This window comes from Haliotis cracherodii, unplaced genomic scaffold (assembly GCF_022045235.1).
Source record: "Haliotis cracherodii isolate W230 unplaced genomic scaffold, xgHalCrac1.p SCAF_13, whole genome shotgun sequence".
In the NCBI taxonomy this organism is placed as follows: Eukaryota; Metazoa; Mollusca; class Gastropoda; order Lepetellida; family Haliotidae; genus Haliotis; species Haliotis cracherodii.
In genome coordinates, this window is record NW_027266268.1 from 15,767,345 (window position 1) to 15,786,168 (window position 18,824).

An 18,824-nucleotide genomic window follows, 5' to 3' on the forward strand; every position below is an offset into this window, starting at 1 on the left:
AAGAACTTTGGGTACATCTATACGAGTATGCATGTACACAGTTTTTAAAGATGGGTATACCAACACCGAACTGTATGGTTTATGGCCAATGTGGAAGATATCCGATGCATATTAATGCATAGATTCGTTGTTTAAAATTTTAGAAAAGCGCGAAGACCGGCTGCCAAAGGTCAGTTTCTCTTTAATATCGGGAGGCATCTACAAGAAGCTGAGCTTATGCAAAGAGGATTAGCGAGACGCGTGCATTAATATCCATCTTTTGATCACAGAAACTGTTGATTCCATCATCGTATTTGGAGTCCTTTGATCTTGATAATGAGAGTATTGTGTTTCATGTGACCCATCGCATTGAAAATTCGGTTTCCTTGTGTTTGGTTAAACAAGAAAAAACGGTGTGCGTTTATTCTGACGCATTAAGTTTGGCATTTAACAATTATCGAAGTGTGAATCCAGCCTGAGTGACTTCACATCTTTGCAAGGTAGGTACAGGCCTTCCTGTGTGATATCTGTTGTTTGGGGTGAGATGAATGAGTGTGTGAGTTGGGTTTAACGCCGCTTTTAACATTATTCCAGTGATATCACGGCGTGTCTGCTTAATGTGGGATGAAAGCCCGAAGTGATGCAGGTCACAGACGTTTACCACTTCGGTGAAACCCATGAGCAGGAGTATGGTGCTGACAAACCTAGAAACATAATCGAGGCGAACCTGGATTCGAACCCACAATCATAGGTTTCTGGTGTGTCCAAGGGACGCAACTCTGCACAGCGAATCACAGCGCCTTAGAGGACTTGGCCACCCGTGCCCCGAGATGAAATGGGGATCAAGGTTATTGCACTTAAATAGCGGGGTGTGTGTGTGTGTGTGTGTGTGTGTGTGTGTGACTTGTTCAACCAAGGTTGGTTTGTTTGGTGTTTGAGCTATATGATGGTGGTCTGTAAATAATCAAGCCTGGAACAGACAATCAGATGACTGACATCATCTATTGATGCAGTTGGAATACAATGATATGCATCAACCAAGTCCAAGATCCTAACCACACGATCGCGTTAGTCGTCTCATACCACAAGCATAGTCGTCTCTTACAACAAACATAGCCATCTCTTTGGAAAAGCATGGGTTGCTGAAGACCAATTATAACCCAGATCTTCATGGGTCTTCAACGAAAGCTAACATGTACAGTTTTCATATTGTTGGCTTCATTCCCCGAAAAAGGAAATTGTCACCATAAGAAAAACAAAACAATCGTCTCCAAAACATAATTTATTTTGGCATATTCTTCCGTAAGAAGCAGTGTCTAACAATAGGTTCTGTACACACAATAAATAATGAAATGGAATGTTGGCCATGTAGCATCTGACACGCCAACACAGGTCTTCATGTAACAAAAATAGTTGACATCTGACAGTTTCAGTTACATGACAAGTTCTAAAGTCCCTTATACACAAACTCTGCTATTTACATAAGCAATATTATATAACATACAGCTGGGTGATTAAAACTGGCGCCATTATTTGCAATTTATCACTTTAATTTTGCTAAGCTTCAATCTGTTATTGTCAGGTATTTTGTGAATTATGTGTTTCCATCAACCATAACTCTGTAAGACATTTAAAACCATGATTACATACAGTTAAACACCTGACCATCAATCAGTTCAAGGCTCAATTTCTTTCTAATTATTAATAGACAAATTTAAAGACAATCAAATTCGAAAATTAAAAGACAACTAAATTCGAAAATTAAACAATTCTACCAGTGATGAAAGGGTGTAAATATCGGTATTACAAATCACTCTAGTTTGGAGAAATAATACAAAAAAAGTCCCCAGACCATCATATATCGACTTTGTTTCTTTCACACATTAGTTAGCATGCACTTTTTCCCAATATTTGTGCACTAATATATGAGACTTGAAATGAGATCGTGATTATTAGCTTATTACATTGATAATCATAACATGCTGCCTTGATCATGATCACCTACAAGTGGAGATAATAGCTCCCCTGGATTTGATAAATATAAACATATTACAAGACCAGGGCCTACTTGCACGCGATCTTAGCGCTACAATATCGTAAGCCTATGTTAAAGTATGGGAGTTACGATAATCTTAGCGCTAAGATCGTTTTCTGCAAGTGGGCCCTGGGGCTCCTTGTACAAGTGAGTGAGTGAGTGAGTGAGTGAGTTAGTTTTACGCCGCTTTTAGCAATATTCCAGCAATATCACGGCAGGTGACACCAGAAATGGGCTTCACACATTGTACCCATGTCGGGAATCTAACCTGGGTCTTCGGCATGATGAGCAAGGCGTTTAACGACTAGGCTACCCGACCACCCCTCCTTGTACAAAACAATCTTAGCGCTGAAACTATTGTAAGTCTTAGTAAGAGTATCAGAGTTAAGATTGTCCTAGAGTTAACTTCGTCCTGATACTATGACCCCAATGGGCAGGTGGACCCTGTACTACAAAAACATCAAGAGCAAAATCAGAAAATTTCGCAAGTATTTAAATAAAGGTATCATAAATAACATAATTTTCTTTAAATTTGTTACAGCTAAGAAAATTAATTGACTAACATTTCATATGTTCAACTTGCCAGTTGGACCACTTGGGATTAAAACTGGTTCTGACTTTTGCTTAGGAGGATTTGTCTAGAAGATGTGAGCAAAGATGTTTAGTTTTAAGTCACAGAATTGCATCAACATAAGGGGTGGTCGGGTAGCCTAGTGGTTAAAGCGTTCGCTCGTCACGCCGAAGACACGGGTTCGATTCCCGACATGGGTACAATGTGTGAAGCCCATTTCTGGTGTCCCCCGCCGTGATATTGCTGGAATATTGCTAAACGCGGTGTAAAACCATACTCACTGACACTGCATCAACATAATGGCACAAAGTATCGAGATGCGGATATCCTTTGATACTTCTTAGTTTCTTAATATTGCTTCTGCGGCATAAGCATTTTTCCAGTTATTTCCCACGAGGTAGCAAGAAGCTATATTTAATAACATGTATATTTATATAATTGCATATATTATTAATCAATTTCCTTGCAAATTTCATTGCTTGAACATTGTAATATGTTTGCAATGGATTTGTTTGTCATTTTGTTGAAAATATTGAATGTTAAGTAGTAAGTTCACATAATGAAAGTGTAAAGAACTTCTCCTAAAATCATAAACAAAATTAATTAATAAAATTAATACTCTCTGATACATCATTGTACATGGTCTCTAACATTGGATCATCATCATCATCATCATCATCATCATAAGGCCATGCTGTGAACGACACTCATACAACCACCTACAACAGGATTAATACTAATAATATGCTACATGTCTACAATAAGGCATTTTGATTTCAAGATGGTCAAACACACCAAGTTCATACATAAGCCATACCCCAACACAACACTCACAGCTAAAACTTTCAGTCGTCTCTTCTATCAATGCCGATTGTGAAAGACATTGGCCATTATTGAACATATATTCGGACTGAGATATTTTCTTGTTTTAGAGATGAAAACTCTTCACATTTTTCAAAAATAAACAAAAATATTATTGATTGGAAATAAGTTGTTCTTAAGATCTCAAATGAATCCAGACAACTTTCAAAATAATATTTTGCCCCCTTATCTGGAAATATCCAAGAATATCTGCAAAATAAGAAAAAAAATTGTTTTTGACCAAATTGTCAAACTAGAAAAGAGTATTTCTTTATTCCACTCCTGCTAGGTGAGAGACACATACTGCAACATCAGAACAAAGGGGGGTTTGACTTAAGACTGTTACCCACGTGGTTATTCCAGAAATGCAAAGGAATCAACAGAGAAGAATTGTGTCCGGTCGAGTTTTATCTGCCCTACCCTATATTTTAACTACTCCGATTCACAGTGTGATGTCTAAATGTAGTCTTATTAGAACATGATAATAAAATATGGTCAGATTTATGTATTTTCTTGTTTCCATAACAAGTCTAAAAATTGTTTAAATGGAAAACAAATCATTTCATTTTCATTTTGTTTTCATTTACTTTCCTTTTATTTTCATTGAGATAATGCATTATTATAAAATATGGTCAGATACATCTTGAAAGTCTTGAAACTTTTCAAAAGTAAAACAAATCATTACGTTTTTATTGAAATATTTTTTTTTAAAACATAATTTATTACCTAGAAAAGGGATTTAGTCTTTGTTCGTGCTAACAGAGGTTCGTATATGACTGATTTTACAGGCAAGTATATGACATATTCCACACATGCACCTCCCCCATATCCCAGTTACAACCAATGACTCATGCAGACACACTGGAGTTTTGATTTGAAGTAGTCCCTGCTGATCCATCTTAAGTCATAGGTGTCAGTTGTCATGACGATACATAACAGTGTGCGTTGTTATGATGACACATGATATTAGTGTGCATCCTTGTGACGATACATAACTTCAGTGTCTATTGTTGTAATGATACATGTCATCAATTATGTTGTCATAACGATACTTGACATCAGTGTATGTTGTCATAACGATACTTGACATCAATGTATGTTGTCATAACAATACTTGACATCAGTGAATGTTGTCATAACGATACTTGACATCAGTGTATGTTGTCATAACGATACTTGACATCAGTGTATGTTGTCATAACGATACTTGACATCAGTGTATGTTGTCATAACGATACTTGACATCAGTGTATGTTGTCATAATGATACTTGACATCAATGTATGTTGTCATAACGATACTTGCCATCAGTGTATGTTGTCATAACGATACTTGACATCAGTGTATGTTGTCATAATGATACTTGACATCAATGTGTGTTGTCATAACGATACTTGACATCAGTGTATGTTGTCATAATGATACTTGACATCAATGTGTGTTGTCATAACGATACTTGACATCAATGTATATTGTCATAACGATACTTGACATCAGTGTATGTTGTCATAACGATACTTGACATCGGTATGTGTTGTCATAACGATACTTGACATAAATGTATGTTTTCATAACGATACTTGACATCGGTATATGTTGTCATAACGATACTTGACATCAGTTAACGTTGTCATGAGACACAACATCGGTGTGTGTTGCCATGACGATACACAACATCAGTGTGTGTTGCCATGACGATACACATCAGTGTGTGTTGTAAGAATGATAGTATGTTGTCATGATACGCAACATCAGTGTGTGTTGCCATGACGATACACATCAGTGTGTGTTGCCAAGACAACACACAATATCAGTGTATGTTGTCATTACGATGTTGTGTGTTGTTCAGCCGCTGAGCCAATCCAGGTCATCATCATCATCGTCATCCCCAAACAGCGGCGGTGGTGGCGCCGACTTGAGGTCCTGTAACAAAAACAATGTCTTAAAGATACAAGCCTGATTAGCCTGATTAGCATATTAGAAGATTAGCAAGAAATTAGCCAGAAATTAGCCTAAAAATGAGAATTAGTCCTGCTAGCCAAGATCAGTTTTGTTAAACCTACGCTAGGTTGAAGAAATTCAAACATTTTAGGGGATATTTCTATGTGTTATCACTCCTAGGACTAGTAGTCATTCTTGTTGAAATTCCATCCCTGATTCTAACCCCAAATCAATGTCATTCTCAGAACTTGACATCTCATCATGTTTGAGAATAAGCAGCAAGCGTCGAGGGTTTCGGATTATCTGTCCCAACTGAATGAATGGTGTTTATCCAGAGCCTTTGATGAGGGACTTGCAGCGCTCTTTCATGAGGGATAGATGATCCATAACTTCAAGTAATAATTCTGTGCAATAATTCCATAATTCAAGTAGCATATTCTATATATTACTTATTTACATTTTACGAGAAATAAATGAAGAAAAAACTAATGGATTGTACCCTACAGAGAAACTTCACTGAAAGCAGCCTGTCGTTCAGATGTAGTAAAGTAATCTACGGTTTTAACAAACTCAAAGGGACCACTAATTTTAGTTTGTTGTAACCTTAGTTCGTTATAAGCATAAAAGAGCATATATACAGCAAATGGCTGGGACTAGAAAAAACAGTCCATTATATCCGCCAGTTCGTTATAAGCGTGTTCGTTATCAACATACTTTACTGTTATCAATTTTCACGTCATCAACAATGGATGACATCATATTGTATATTTCTCAACAATGAACTACTGTGATATCATATAACTTCAACTGACCAATCATCACGGAGAATCGCTAAAAAGTAGGCATGCAAATATTGGGATGTTATGACACACAATCATTCTACCCTTCTGGGTAATAATGGACTATCTCCCCCTCATGAATTCGTATTGACAGTCACTCGGCTCTTATTTCATTACTTGGGGCAAACAGTTGGTTCGTTGGTTTGTTGTTTAGCGCTGCACTCACCAATATTCCAGCTATATGATGGCAATAAATAATAAATAATCAAGTCTGGACCAGACAATCCAGTGATTGACATCATGAACATCGATCCACAAAATTGACCACCCAATCCCATTAGTCACTTCTTACGACAAGCATAGTCGCCTTTTACAGCAAGCATGTGTTGCTGATGACCTATTCTACTCCGGATCTTCACGGGGCGGGGGCAAACAGAATGAAATGGAGCATATTTTAGCTCCAAGAACAAACAGCTCTGTTTAACTGGTGCTTACCTCATCTCCTGCCAGCTCATCTTTAGTTGGCATCTTGTTGGATTTCTTCTGATCCTTTGTCTTCTCCTTGGCAGGGGTGTTCAAGTTGGACCCCAGGGTGTCAGACACAGTGCTGTCATTCCCGAACAGAGGGCTGCAAATAACATTCATTTAAAGACATCAGCGATCTTGCTTTAAGTGAATATGTGCATGCATGTGCATATGTGTTTGTTTAACACTGCACTCAGCAATATCCAAGCAATATGACGGCCGTCTGTAAGTAATTGAGTCTGGACCAGACAATCCGGTGATGAACATGATGACGATTGATCCACACCATTGGGATACGATGACAGGCTGCCAATAGAGTCTCCGAGTCTGATGATCAGCATCAATCTACACATTTGGGATAGGATGATATGTGCAATCAACTAGTCTCCAAGCCTTACCATTGTGAGTGAGTAAGTATTGACACTTTAAGCAATATTCCAGCAATATCACGGCAGGGGCCATCAGAAAGGGGCTTCACACATTGTACCCATGTCGGGAACCGAACCTGGGTCTTCAGCGTGACGAGCGAACGCTTTAACCACTAGGCTACGTGACCGCCCCATCGGCCCAAGGAGTTGCCTTTATGACAAGCAAATGTTAATGGAAACCGATAGTCTAATACAGTTGTCAGTGAATGTGGATACCCTTGTTTGACAAAGGGACACAACTCTTCATATCAGTGATAAGGAGCCACAAGGCACTCAGGGGACGGTCATATATTGTTAGGGTGGGTGGGTCAGAGGGAGTCAGGGGACGGTCATATATTGTTAGGGTGGGTGGGTCAGAGGGAGTCGGGGGACGGTCATATATTGTTAGGGTGGGTGGGTCAGAGGGAGTTGGGGGACGGTCATATATTGTTAGGGTGGGTGGGTCAGAGGGAGTCAGGGGACGGTCATATATTGTTAAGGTGGGTGGGTCAGAGGGAGTCAGGGGACGGTCATATATTGTTAAGGTGGGTGGGTCAGAGGGAGTCAGGGGACGGTCATATATTGTTAGGGTGGGTGGGTCAGAGGGAGTCGGGGGACGGTCATATATTGTTAAGGTGGGTGGGTCAGAGGGAGTCAGGGGACGGTCATATATTGTTAGGGTGGGTGGGTCAGAGGGAGTCGGGGGACGGTCATATATTGTTAGGGTGGGTGGGTCAGAGGGAGCCAGGGGACGGTCATATATTGTTAGGGTGGGTGGGTCAGAGGGAGTCAGGGGACGGTCATATATTGTTAGGGTGGGTGGGTCAGAGGGAGTCAGGGGACGGTCATATATTGTTAGGGTGGGTGGGTCAGCGGGAGTCAGGGGACGGTCATATATTGTTAGGGTGGGTGGGTCAGAGGGAGTCAGGGGACGGTCATATATTGTTAGGGTGGGTGGGTCAGAGGGAGTCAGGGGACGGTCATATATTGTTAGGGTGGGTGGGTCAGAGGGAGTCGGGGGAGGGTCATATATTGTTAGGGTGGGTGGGTCAGAGGGAGTCAGGGCACACCAAACAATATGACAGTCTCTAGGGGACGGTCATAAATAATAATACACATATTTTGGGAGGGTCACGAAAAAAGGGACATTATAAAAAAAAAATGCTTTTGCATTTTGTCTTTTCAGGGAGGGTCATGAAAAAAATGTTGAAGGACATGGGGAGGGTCATTCAAATATATGACAAGCATTAGGGGTGGGGGTCATTATTTTCAGTATATTAGTGCATCAAATATCTCGGTCCAAGAAATAAATTAAACATAGAAGTATTTATTTTTATTCTATCTCCTGCAAGTATTATAGACCCTCCTATACAATGAATATCTACATCACTATCAGTGATTCAAGAAGCTGGCTGCAGTTTTAACTCCATGGCAGAATGATATTCATATAAATAATATATAATTTTTATATTTATATTTTGACCAAGCTTGTGTGACAAAGCTGGAATAAATCCGTGAAACATAAAATTAAAAAAGTGTAGCCTTAAGTTGCCCTGTCCGACAGGCATAGGTTGCCAGGCTCTTACTACGAGCTTGAGGTACTGGGGGACTTCTAGGGGACTGGGGGACCTATTCTGACATGGAAGCCCTGCAGGTACCCCAAAGTTCATTGGAAGAAACAAACATTTTTAGTCCACTTGTCCTCATAATGATAACATATACAAAAACTCTTAAAAATGGCAAATTTCTCCTTGTCCTTATGATACCGGAACTATTTGGCAGTTTCGCAAGGACTACAGGACTAGTGTCAATTTGAAGTTACTCGCCTGTTGAAGTCAGTCTAGAAATTCTCACCTGTCCCCATCTTCCTCATCATCGAAGAACGGTGGCGGTTCTCTTAAGGCCAGTGTAGGCAGACCTTCTGTCTGGGATATGGTGGAACCTGATCGCGACTGTTTCCCTGACGACGATCCAGAGACAGTTTGTGGTTTGCTTGAATCTGACTGGTCCTTTTTTGAATTCACAACATCTGATGGCTTGGTACTGTGGTCTGGTATGTTCTTGTTCACATCATCCTTGTCTGGCTTTGAGCTGGACAAGATATCTGGAAGAGGTTGTTCTGGCGATATGGAATCTCTTTTTAAACTGTCAGCTGATTGACTGGGTGATACTTTCAAACTATCATCTGACTGACTGGTGGAAGAAATGTCAGATGGTGATTTAATGTCTTCTGATTGGCTGCTAGGTGTATCTGGTGATGCCTTGCTCGCCTCTGATTGGCTGGATCCTGATTGAGCAGTTTCTGGTTTTCCATCCTTCTCTTCATCCTCTTTAGCACCTACAAAATAGGACAAAACATGGATCAGTTTGTAAATGACAGTTTGAGTTTAGTCTAAGGCCATCTATATCTGTTTGTGTTTCTCATCTCCAGTGAGTGAGTGAGTGAGTGAGTGAGTTGGGTTTTACACCGCTTTTTAACAGTATTCCAGTTATATCACAGTGTGTCAGCTTAATGTGGAAGGAAAGCCCGAAGTGATGCAGGTGTCAGACAATTTACCACTTCGGTGAAACCCACGAGCACGGGTATGGTGCTGACAAACCTAGAATCATAATCGGGACGAACCCGGATACTAACCCACAATCATAGGTTTCTGGCGTGCCCAAGGGACGCAACTCTGCACAGCGAATCGCGGCGCCTAAGACGACTGGGCCACCCGTGCCCCCTTCTCATCTCCAACCTCAACCCGCAAGAGAACAGTGCTTTCCACTAACAGTGTAACTTATTTTATGACATTTTCAAATTTAGAAAATTTAGTACCTTGCTTCGGAAACAACCTGGCCGAAGAAAGATCAAGCTGACCTGGGTTTTATAGTGTCCAATGGTTAAGATTAATTTTTTCTATCACATCGGGGCATAAATTTCCACAGCAGCAGAATTTGAGTTAAAGAAAACTTTTTATTATTTCACGACAGAACTAAAATTTAGCGCAGACAGGAGATGGGAAACACAGCGACAAACAGAGACAGTCTAATAAATAGTAGTCGATCTGCACAAACATTACAAATTGTTAAAAGTAGGTGATATACTACAAGTCAAATAAAACAAAAGTAGGAAGTAAATGCACACAAATATTAAATAAAACAGCTTTTTCATCATTTTGGTGAGATTTTCAAACTCATGGTAAAGGACAACCTACATACTGACAGAAAATCAACATCATCTTGAGTGAGTGAGTGAGTGAGTGAGTGAGTGAGCTTTGAACAGTATTTCAGATATATCATGGGGTGTCAGCCTAATGTGGGAGTTATGCAGGTCTCAGACGTTTACTACTTTGGTGAAACCCACGAGCACGGATATGGTGCTGACAAACACATAATCGGGGCGAACCGGGATTCGACTCTGGGGAGGCAACTCTGCACAGCTAATTGTGGCAACTCAGCCACCCAACATAATCTTGGCCTTATAATTTAATAATAATTTTAAGAAAGGATTGCTTATAAGCATTGGTCTTGTTTTGATGACTTGAATAGCTTAATCTCCCCCCATGCAATGGTAAAGGTTGATTACTGATAATCCTGCTTTAACAAACCTGACACTACTGATGGTCAATTTGACACTAAATATTTAAATTTGAAGACATCAAAGTCAGCAATGAGAAGCAGGAGAGGTTTAGAATGAAACAGTTGCTGTGATTTGGCTGACATATTGTTGACAGTGGTGTAAACAAACATTCACTCACTCGCTTACAATACCTGGTTCCCTCTCTGCGCCCCCACTATATGCCAGCACAAGTCCACATGTCTATCCCCACCATGTGTCCACCATGTGTCCACCACATGTCCACATGTCTATCCCCACCATGTGTCCACCACAAGTCCACATGTCTATCCCCACCATGTGTCCACCATGTGTCCACCACATGTCTATCCCCACCATGTGTCCACCACAAGTCCACATGTCTATCCCCACCATGTGTCCATCATGTGTCCACCACATGTCCACATGTCTATCCCCACCATGTGTCCACCACAAGTCCACATGTCTATCCCCACCATGTGTCCACCACAAGTCCACATGTCTATCCCCACCATGTGTCCACCATGTGTCCACCACATGTCTATCCCCACCATGTGTCCACCACAAGTCCACATGTCTATCCCCACCATGTGTCCATCATGTGTCCACCACATGTCCACATGTCTATCCCCACCATGTGTCCACATGTCTATCCCCACCATGTGTCCAACACATGTCCACATGTCTATCCCCACCATAAGTCCACCACCTGTCCACCATGTGTCCACCACATGTCCACATGTCTATCCCCACCATGTGTCCACTACCTGTCCACCATGTGTCCACCACATGTCCACATGTCTATCCCCACCATGAGTCCACCACCTGTCCACCATGTGTCCACCACATGTCCACATGTCTATCCCCACCATAAGTCCACCACATGTCCACCATACTCCAACTACAGCCCCATCATGTACCACCACCACCCCATTGTGATCCCTGATCCCTGAAGATCCAGGTAAGAATAGGTCTTCAGCAACCCATGCTTGCCGTAAAAGGCAGCTATGCTTAACGCAAGAGGCGACTAACGTGATCGGGTGGTTCGCTGACTTGGTTCATGTGTCATCGTATCCCAATTGCATGGATCGATGCTCATAGTGTCAATCACTTGAATGTCTGGTCCAGATAGTCATATAGCTTGAATATTGCTGAATGCCGCATTAAACAAACAAACAAACAAACAAACAAACAAACAAACCTTTGTCTGCCTGTGTAGCTGCTGGCTTGACAGCATCAGGTGTATCTGTAATAGAGACACATTCACATACAAGCCACTCTAACACAGCAACATAGGAAACAAAGAGGTTGACAAATTACAAAAAAATAAAATTGATACATAAGTAGCAATGTTTGTATTACCTGATTGCATAATTTATCAAAGACCATAAACACATAAATATACCTGGTACTCAAAAACACATCTTCAGTGAAATATTAGAAATTGGTTATTGTTTGGATGGTTAATGGTTACAAGATACATATGTGAATACTGCAGAGGTGTCAGGCTTTGAAATAAGGCTCAAACATTGTGAAATGTGGTATATATATATACATATTCATCATATGTTATAAAACATAAGACAAAAACATGTTGTATTTAGAAATGTCATAATCGCATTTCATAATTATTAAAACAGTGCAATAACATTACATTTACATCTAGCATGTTTAAAATTGGAAACTACGTCAACTATGTGAAACAGCTAATGATCTTGATGGATTCTATGAGTTAGTAACTCAAACATATTTTTGGGTGACTTTCCACATAGAGCAAACTTGGCTCTTTTGTTCGGGTGTTTTTCACAACACCATAAGGTCAGTTGTTGAAATGAAACGAAAAATAAAATCAATTCGACATTTGTGGAATTTGGGTCAGCTTATGCCTAAAGTATGTAATTTAAAAGACAAAGTCTTGATTCCAGTGATATAAACTCTAGCAGCTAAGTGTGAATCTCCAAGGATGAATAATAACCAACACCACCAATATATAAAACAGAGGACAGAGAATAGGTTGATTACAAGAAGCAACAAAGCATGGATGCGGAGGTGGGGTGGTGATGCTCTATCGACTGGACCACAAAGGTGGGATGAGGAGCGGTTATTTGAGACAGAAGACAGTTACCATCTTTGTACAGTGGAATCCTGATAATCAGGACTGTATCCCAGAACAGATCCTTGTGAAATCATCCAGATTTCAGATGGATAATTATTAATTATGGAATTATGCATGTATACATGTGATGTCCCAAATAGTAATTATCCCTTATACAGGGTGTCCAGGCTAACAGGGTTTTGCTTATATGTCACCAGTGTGTTCAAGACTTATCATGTAGGTGTTTGCAAAGCAATATTCATTGGTTTGTTGCATACCTTTTTTTCATAGTAATGAAATTTCTACAAATAATAATATACTTAATCTGATAATGTGATAGTCACCATAAATGCCCTAAGTATTATCAATGTAGAATGGATTAATGATCATATCAACAAAAAGGTCAATTTTTTCTTTCTTATCACATGAAATACTTTACACAATTGTTTGGAATATACTTCATTTCATTTGGGGAGGGGCAGAAATTTATCTGATTATTGTGAGAAATTCTTACAAATATTCATTGTCTACTCCATGAAACAGTTAGATCACTGTATAATCCTTCAAACCAATAAACACATCGACCTGAAGAAACCATATGTACAGATTCATTGCATTTCAAAAACCAACAGAACATGTTGTAACACTTGACTAACTTGAGGTTATGAAGGCCCAATGTGCCTTGGACTCACCCTTGGACTACCTTTATGTAATGAAGGCCCAATGTGCCTTGGACTCACCCTTGGACTAACTTTAAGTAATGAAGGCCCAATGTGCCTTGGACTCACCCTTGGACTACCTTTAAGTAATGAAGGCCCAATGTGCCTTGGACTCACTCTTGAACTACCTTCATGTAATGAAGGCCCAATGTGCCTTGGACTCACCCTTGGACTACCTTTAAGTAATGAAGGCCCAATGTGCCTTGGACTCACCTCTTGCACTACCTTTATGTAATGAAGGACCAATGTGCCTTGGACTCACTCTTGGACTACCTTTATGTAATGAAGGCCCAATGTGCCTTGGACTCACCCTTGGACTACCTTTAAGTAATGAAGGCCCAATGTGCCTTGGACTAACCTCTTGGACTATCTTGTATTAATGAAGGACCAATGTGCCTTGGACTCACCCTTGGACTACCTTCATGTAATGAAGGACCAATGTGCCTTGGACTCACCCTTGGACTACCTTCATGTAATGAAGGCCCAATGTGCCTTGGACTCATCCTTGGACTAACTTTATGTAATGAAGGCCCAATGTGCATTGGACTCATCCTTGGACTACCTTCATGTAATGAAGGCCCAATGTGCCATGGACTCACCCTTGGACTACCTTTAAGTAATGAAGACTCAATGTGCCTTGGACTCACCCTTGGACTAACTTTATGTAATGAAGGAATCACCTCAGCACAAGCATGAGGTACTGCAGAAATATTCTGCCATAAAATCATCCAAGGAAAGTAAAATGAAAGCCCACTCTACCCCTGGAATCCATTCTTCTGATATCTCAAAAGTATTGGGTAGAAAACATACGTCCTATGGTTATAATCCTGCCTCAAGGTAGGTGCTAAGAAATAATCATACGACAGGGAATAGGAACAGGGTTACTTTGTGAGTAACATCAACATGTTGCCACTGGACAAAGATAATGAACTACTGTGCCTTGGAGGTCCCCCAACAAAACTATAGGTGTATTGGCCAAAACACCGATAAAGCTATGGGTGCAACTACATCCAGGTGTTGTCATGGTAACATGATAAGAATGAGGTGGCTACTTCAAGAAGGTGCTCAGTAGGTTAAATAGGGTTTAAAGTGAGGTATAAGCCATACAAGGAATAACTTCCACAGCCTGAAAATTCTCAATCCCTGATGATGCTGTGAAGAAAAGGACAGAGGTAAGTAACCTGAACCAAGCAATGCCAAAAGCTGAGAGTATTCCTAGAGGCTACATGGCCCATGGCTATACTCGGCCAATAATGAGAACAGCAGAGAAGAGGTACCACTGAAGCCAGACTAGTTTCTCACCCTTCCTCGATTGTTTGTCCAGATTTGTCTTGTGGTATGGATTGCCCTTATCTCCAAGAGCTTGTCTTGTTGAGCTTGCCATCACTGGTTCAATGGTATCAGGCTGAGCCATCAACGGGTTCTGAGTGGCTGGGGCTAAGGCGGTGGTCTTTTTGCTTTTGGATTTTTTACTTCTGGATTTCTTGCTGCTAGATGTATCAAGCTTTGCCTTGTAATGAGGGTTCCCTTTGTCTCCAAGGGCCTGGCTAACTGAGGTTGACATCACAGGTTCAATGATGTCTGTCTTTGCTTTGGGTGGAGCCTGATTTGTTGAGCTGCCAGCAGACTTGGTCATCTTAGGTTCTTCTGACTTGTCCAGCTGTTTCTTGTGATAAGGGTTCCCTTTGTCTCCAAGGGCCTGGCTAACTGAGGTGGACATCACAGGTTCAATGATGTCAGTCTTTCCTTTTGGAGGAGCCTGATTTGTTGAGCTACCAGCAGATTTGGTCATCTTAGGTTCTTCTGACTTGTCCAGCTGTTTCTTGTGATAAGGGTTCCCTTTGTCTCCAAGGGCCTGGCTAACTGAGGTTGACATCACAGGTTCAATGATGTCTGTCTTTCCTTTTGAGGGAGCCTGATTTGTTGAGCTGCCAGCAGATTTGGTCATCTTAGGTTCTTCTGACTTGTCCAGCTGTTTCTTGTGATAAGGGTTCCCTTTGTCTCCAAGGGCCTGGCTAACTGAGGTTGACATCACAGGTTCAATGATGTCAGTCTTTCCTTTTGGAGGAGCCTGATTTGTTGAGCTACCAGCAGATTTGGTCATCTTAGGTTCTTCTGACTTGTCCAGCTGTTTCTTGTGATAAGGGTTCCCTTTGTCTCCAAGGGCCTGGCTAACTGAGGTTGACATCACAGGTTCAATGATGTCTGTCTTTCCTTTTGAGGGAGCCTGATTTGTTGAGCTACCAGCAGATTTGGTCATCTTAGGTTCTTCTGACTTGTCCAGCTGTTTCTTGTGATAAGGGTTCCCTTTGTCTCCAAGGGCCTGGCTAACTGAGGTTGACATCACAGGTTCAATGATGTCAGTCTTTCCTTTTGGAGGAGCCTGATTTGTTGAGCTACCAGCAGATTTGGTCATCTTAGGTTCTTCTGACTTGTCCAGCTGTTTCTTGTGATAAGGGTTCCCTTTGTCTCCAAGGGCCTGGCTAACTGAGGTTGTCATCACAGGTTCAATGACACCTGAATTCTGAGAACGGGTTGGTTGGTTTGTGGTTTTTGACATCTTGGGCTGGGCACTCAAAGCTTGGTTGGTTGAACTAGCCATCACTGGCTCAATGGTTGCAGCTTTGTCCAGTTGTTCTTTATGATAAGGATTGCCCTTGTCACCAGTTGGTTGGTTTGTGGTTTTTGACATCTTGGGCTGGGCACTCAAAGCTTGGTTGGTTGAACTAGCCATCACTGGTTCGATGGTGCGAGCTTTGTCCAGTTGTTCTTTATGATAAGGATTGCCCTTGTCACCAGTTGGTTGGTTTGTGGTTTTTGACATCTTGGGCTGGGCACTCAAAGCTTGGTTGGTTGAACTAGCCATCACTGGTTCAATGGTGCGAGCTTTGTCCAGTTGTTCTTTATGATAAGGATTGCCCTTGTCACCAGTTGGTTGGTTTGTGGTTTTTGACATCTTGGGCTGGGCACTCAAAGCTTGGTTGGTTGAACTAGCCATCACTGGTTCGATGGTGCGAGCTTTGTCCAGTTGTTCTTTATGATAAGGATTGCCCTTGTCACCAGTTGGTTGGTTTGTGGTTTTTGACATCTTGGGCTGGGCACTCAAAGCTTGGTTGGTTGAACTAGCCATCACTGGCTCAATGGTTGCAGCTTTGTCCAGTTGTTCTTTATGATAAGGATTGCCCTTGTCACCAGTTGGTTGGTTTGTGGTTTTTGACATCTTGGGCTGGGCACTCAAAGCTTGGTTGGTTGAACTAGCCATCACTGGTTCGATGGTGCGAGCTTTGTCCAGTTGTTCTTTATGATAAGGATTGCCCTTGTCACCAGTTGGTTGGTTTGTGGTTTTTGACATCTTGGGCTGGGCACTCAAAGCTTGGTTGGTTGAACTAGCCATCACTGGTTCAATGGTGCGAGCTTTGTCCAGTTGTTCTTTATGATAAGGATTGCCCTTGTCACCAGTTGGTTGGTTTGTGGTTTTTGACATCTTGGGCTGGGCACTCAAAGCTTGGTTGGTTGAACTAGCCATCACTGGTTCAATGGTGCGAGCTTTGTCCAGTTGTTCTTTATGATAAGGATTGCCCTTGTCACCAGTTGGTTGGTTTGTGGTTTTTGACATCTTGGGCTGGGCACTCAAAGCTTGGTTGGTTGTACTAGCCATCACTGGTTCAATGGTTGCAGCTTTGTCCAGTTGTTCTTTATGATAAGGATTGCCCTTGTCACCAGTTGGTTGGTTTGTGGTTTTTGACATCTTGGGCTGGGCACTCAAAGCTTGGTTGGTTGAACTAGCCATCACTGGTTCAATGGTGCGAGCTTTGTCCAGTTGTTCTTTATGATAAGGATTGCCCTTGTCACCAGTTGGTTGGTTTGTGGTTTTTGACATCTTGGGCTGGGCACTCAAAGCTTGGTTGGTTGAACTAGCCATCACTGGTTCGATGGTGCGAGCTTTGTCCAGTTGTTCTTTATGATAAGGATTGCCCTTGTCACCAGTTGGTTGGTTTGTGGTTTTTGACATCTTGGGCTGGGCACTCAAAGCTTGGTTGGTTGAACTAGCCATCACTGGCTCAATGGTTGCAGCTTTGTCCAGTTGTTCTTTATGATAAGGATTTCCCTTGTCTCCTGTTGGCTTTTGTGTGGTTTTTGACATTTTGGGCTGAGTGCTCAAAGGCTTCCCCGATGAACTCTTCATTATTGATTCCACTAGGTGAGCAAAGAGACAATGAGCAAAAGACAAAAATATTACATGCAAAAACAAAACCAGTAGATAATACTTTATGAAATAATACAAAACATCAGAATCTGAAAGTTACACTCCATTTCTCATAATGGAACAAAACATCTTTCCAGGTGGAATTTCGGGCCATTAACTTTCTGATCGATAATACCCTCGGGTCTCACAGGAATATATCTTCTGAGCAATATGAAATGCAAAAGTAAACAGGATCACTGACCCATGTTAAACTACCCTTCTAGTAAGTAGATATTTGGTTTCTTTTATAGTTTAGCCCCATGATAAATATATCTGGGTGCTAAGAAAAATGAGTAGTTCTTCCTTCATAAGCTGGAGATGCCATCTGCAATCCTTATTCATTATGTTACAATTATGTGTTTGCGCTAAGCACATGAAGATATTATATATATGCCATGGGCCATTTGGAATGCCCTTGATCATGTTGTTGGGTGTTTTGAGGAGCAGGACCCTCAATACCTTGAAGACAGTACTCATTACCTTCAAAACTAGTAGTGATTCTGGAGCTGGGGTATTGACCCCTGAAAAACAAAAACAACCTGACCCTCCATTTCTGAGCAAAATGGGCCACTCCATAAACGATTTTAGCATTACGACTGTCCCATCTATGTCAAAGAATGGGAGTAACGATCATCTTAGCGCTAAGATCACTTTGAGGAATGGGCCAGGTTCATCATTTACCATGTCACCTAAATCCATTAGTTATCCAGTGTGAATAATATGACTGTGTGCGGTGTGTATGCTTCTGTGGGAGAGGGATCTATACAGGACAGTACAGCAGGCAGGTTCTGGACAACACAGACAGGGGTCGACACGTACCATGTGCCAGCTGCACAGTGCAAACTACGCTACACAAGCAACAGGTCAGGGTTACTTTACATGCTGATTCAATATGTTATTCTTAGTTCGAAAAGTTGTACCCCGTATTTGATGGCGGACAAGATTGACAACACAAATGGAGCGGTAAATAATATAAGACATGTATGCTACACTAAGATAGCTCTCGCAGGGATAACCACAAGCTGAGACATAGTTTGTCAGTTATTGATACCAAGGCAAGTTGATTGTTAAGTGCCCGACTGAGTAACTC

The 18,824-nt window shown here is 41.3% G+C and overlaps 1 protein-coding gene across 1 annotated transcript in view; it reads right to left on the minus strand.

Annotated features, from left to right (window-relative positions):
* Nucleotides 1-5,071: 5,071 nt before the first annotated feature.
* LOC139459665 (FK506-binding protein 15-like) overlaps nt 5,072-18,824 on the minus strand; it is a 74,585-nt gene continuing 60,832 nt past the window's right edge. Inside the window, exons 30-34 of the mRNA XM_071241283.1 lie at nt 14,791-17,685; nt 11,876-11,920; nt 8,952-9,435; nt 6,661-6,793; nt 5,072-5,368 (exon numbers count right to left, since the gene is read on the minus strand). Of these exons, the coding sequence (XP_071097384.1) occupies nt 5,291-5,368; nt 6,661-6,793; nt 8,952-9,435; nt 11,876-11,920; nt 14,791-17,685 (3,635 nt within the window). The 3' untranslated portion in view covers nt 5,072-5,290. The remainder of the gene's footprint in view (nt 5,369-6,660; nt 6,794-8,951; nt 9,436-11,875; nt 11,921-14,790; nt 17,686-18,824) is intronic.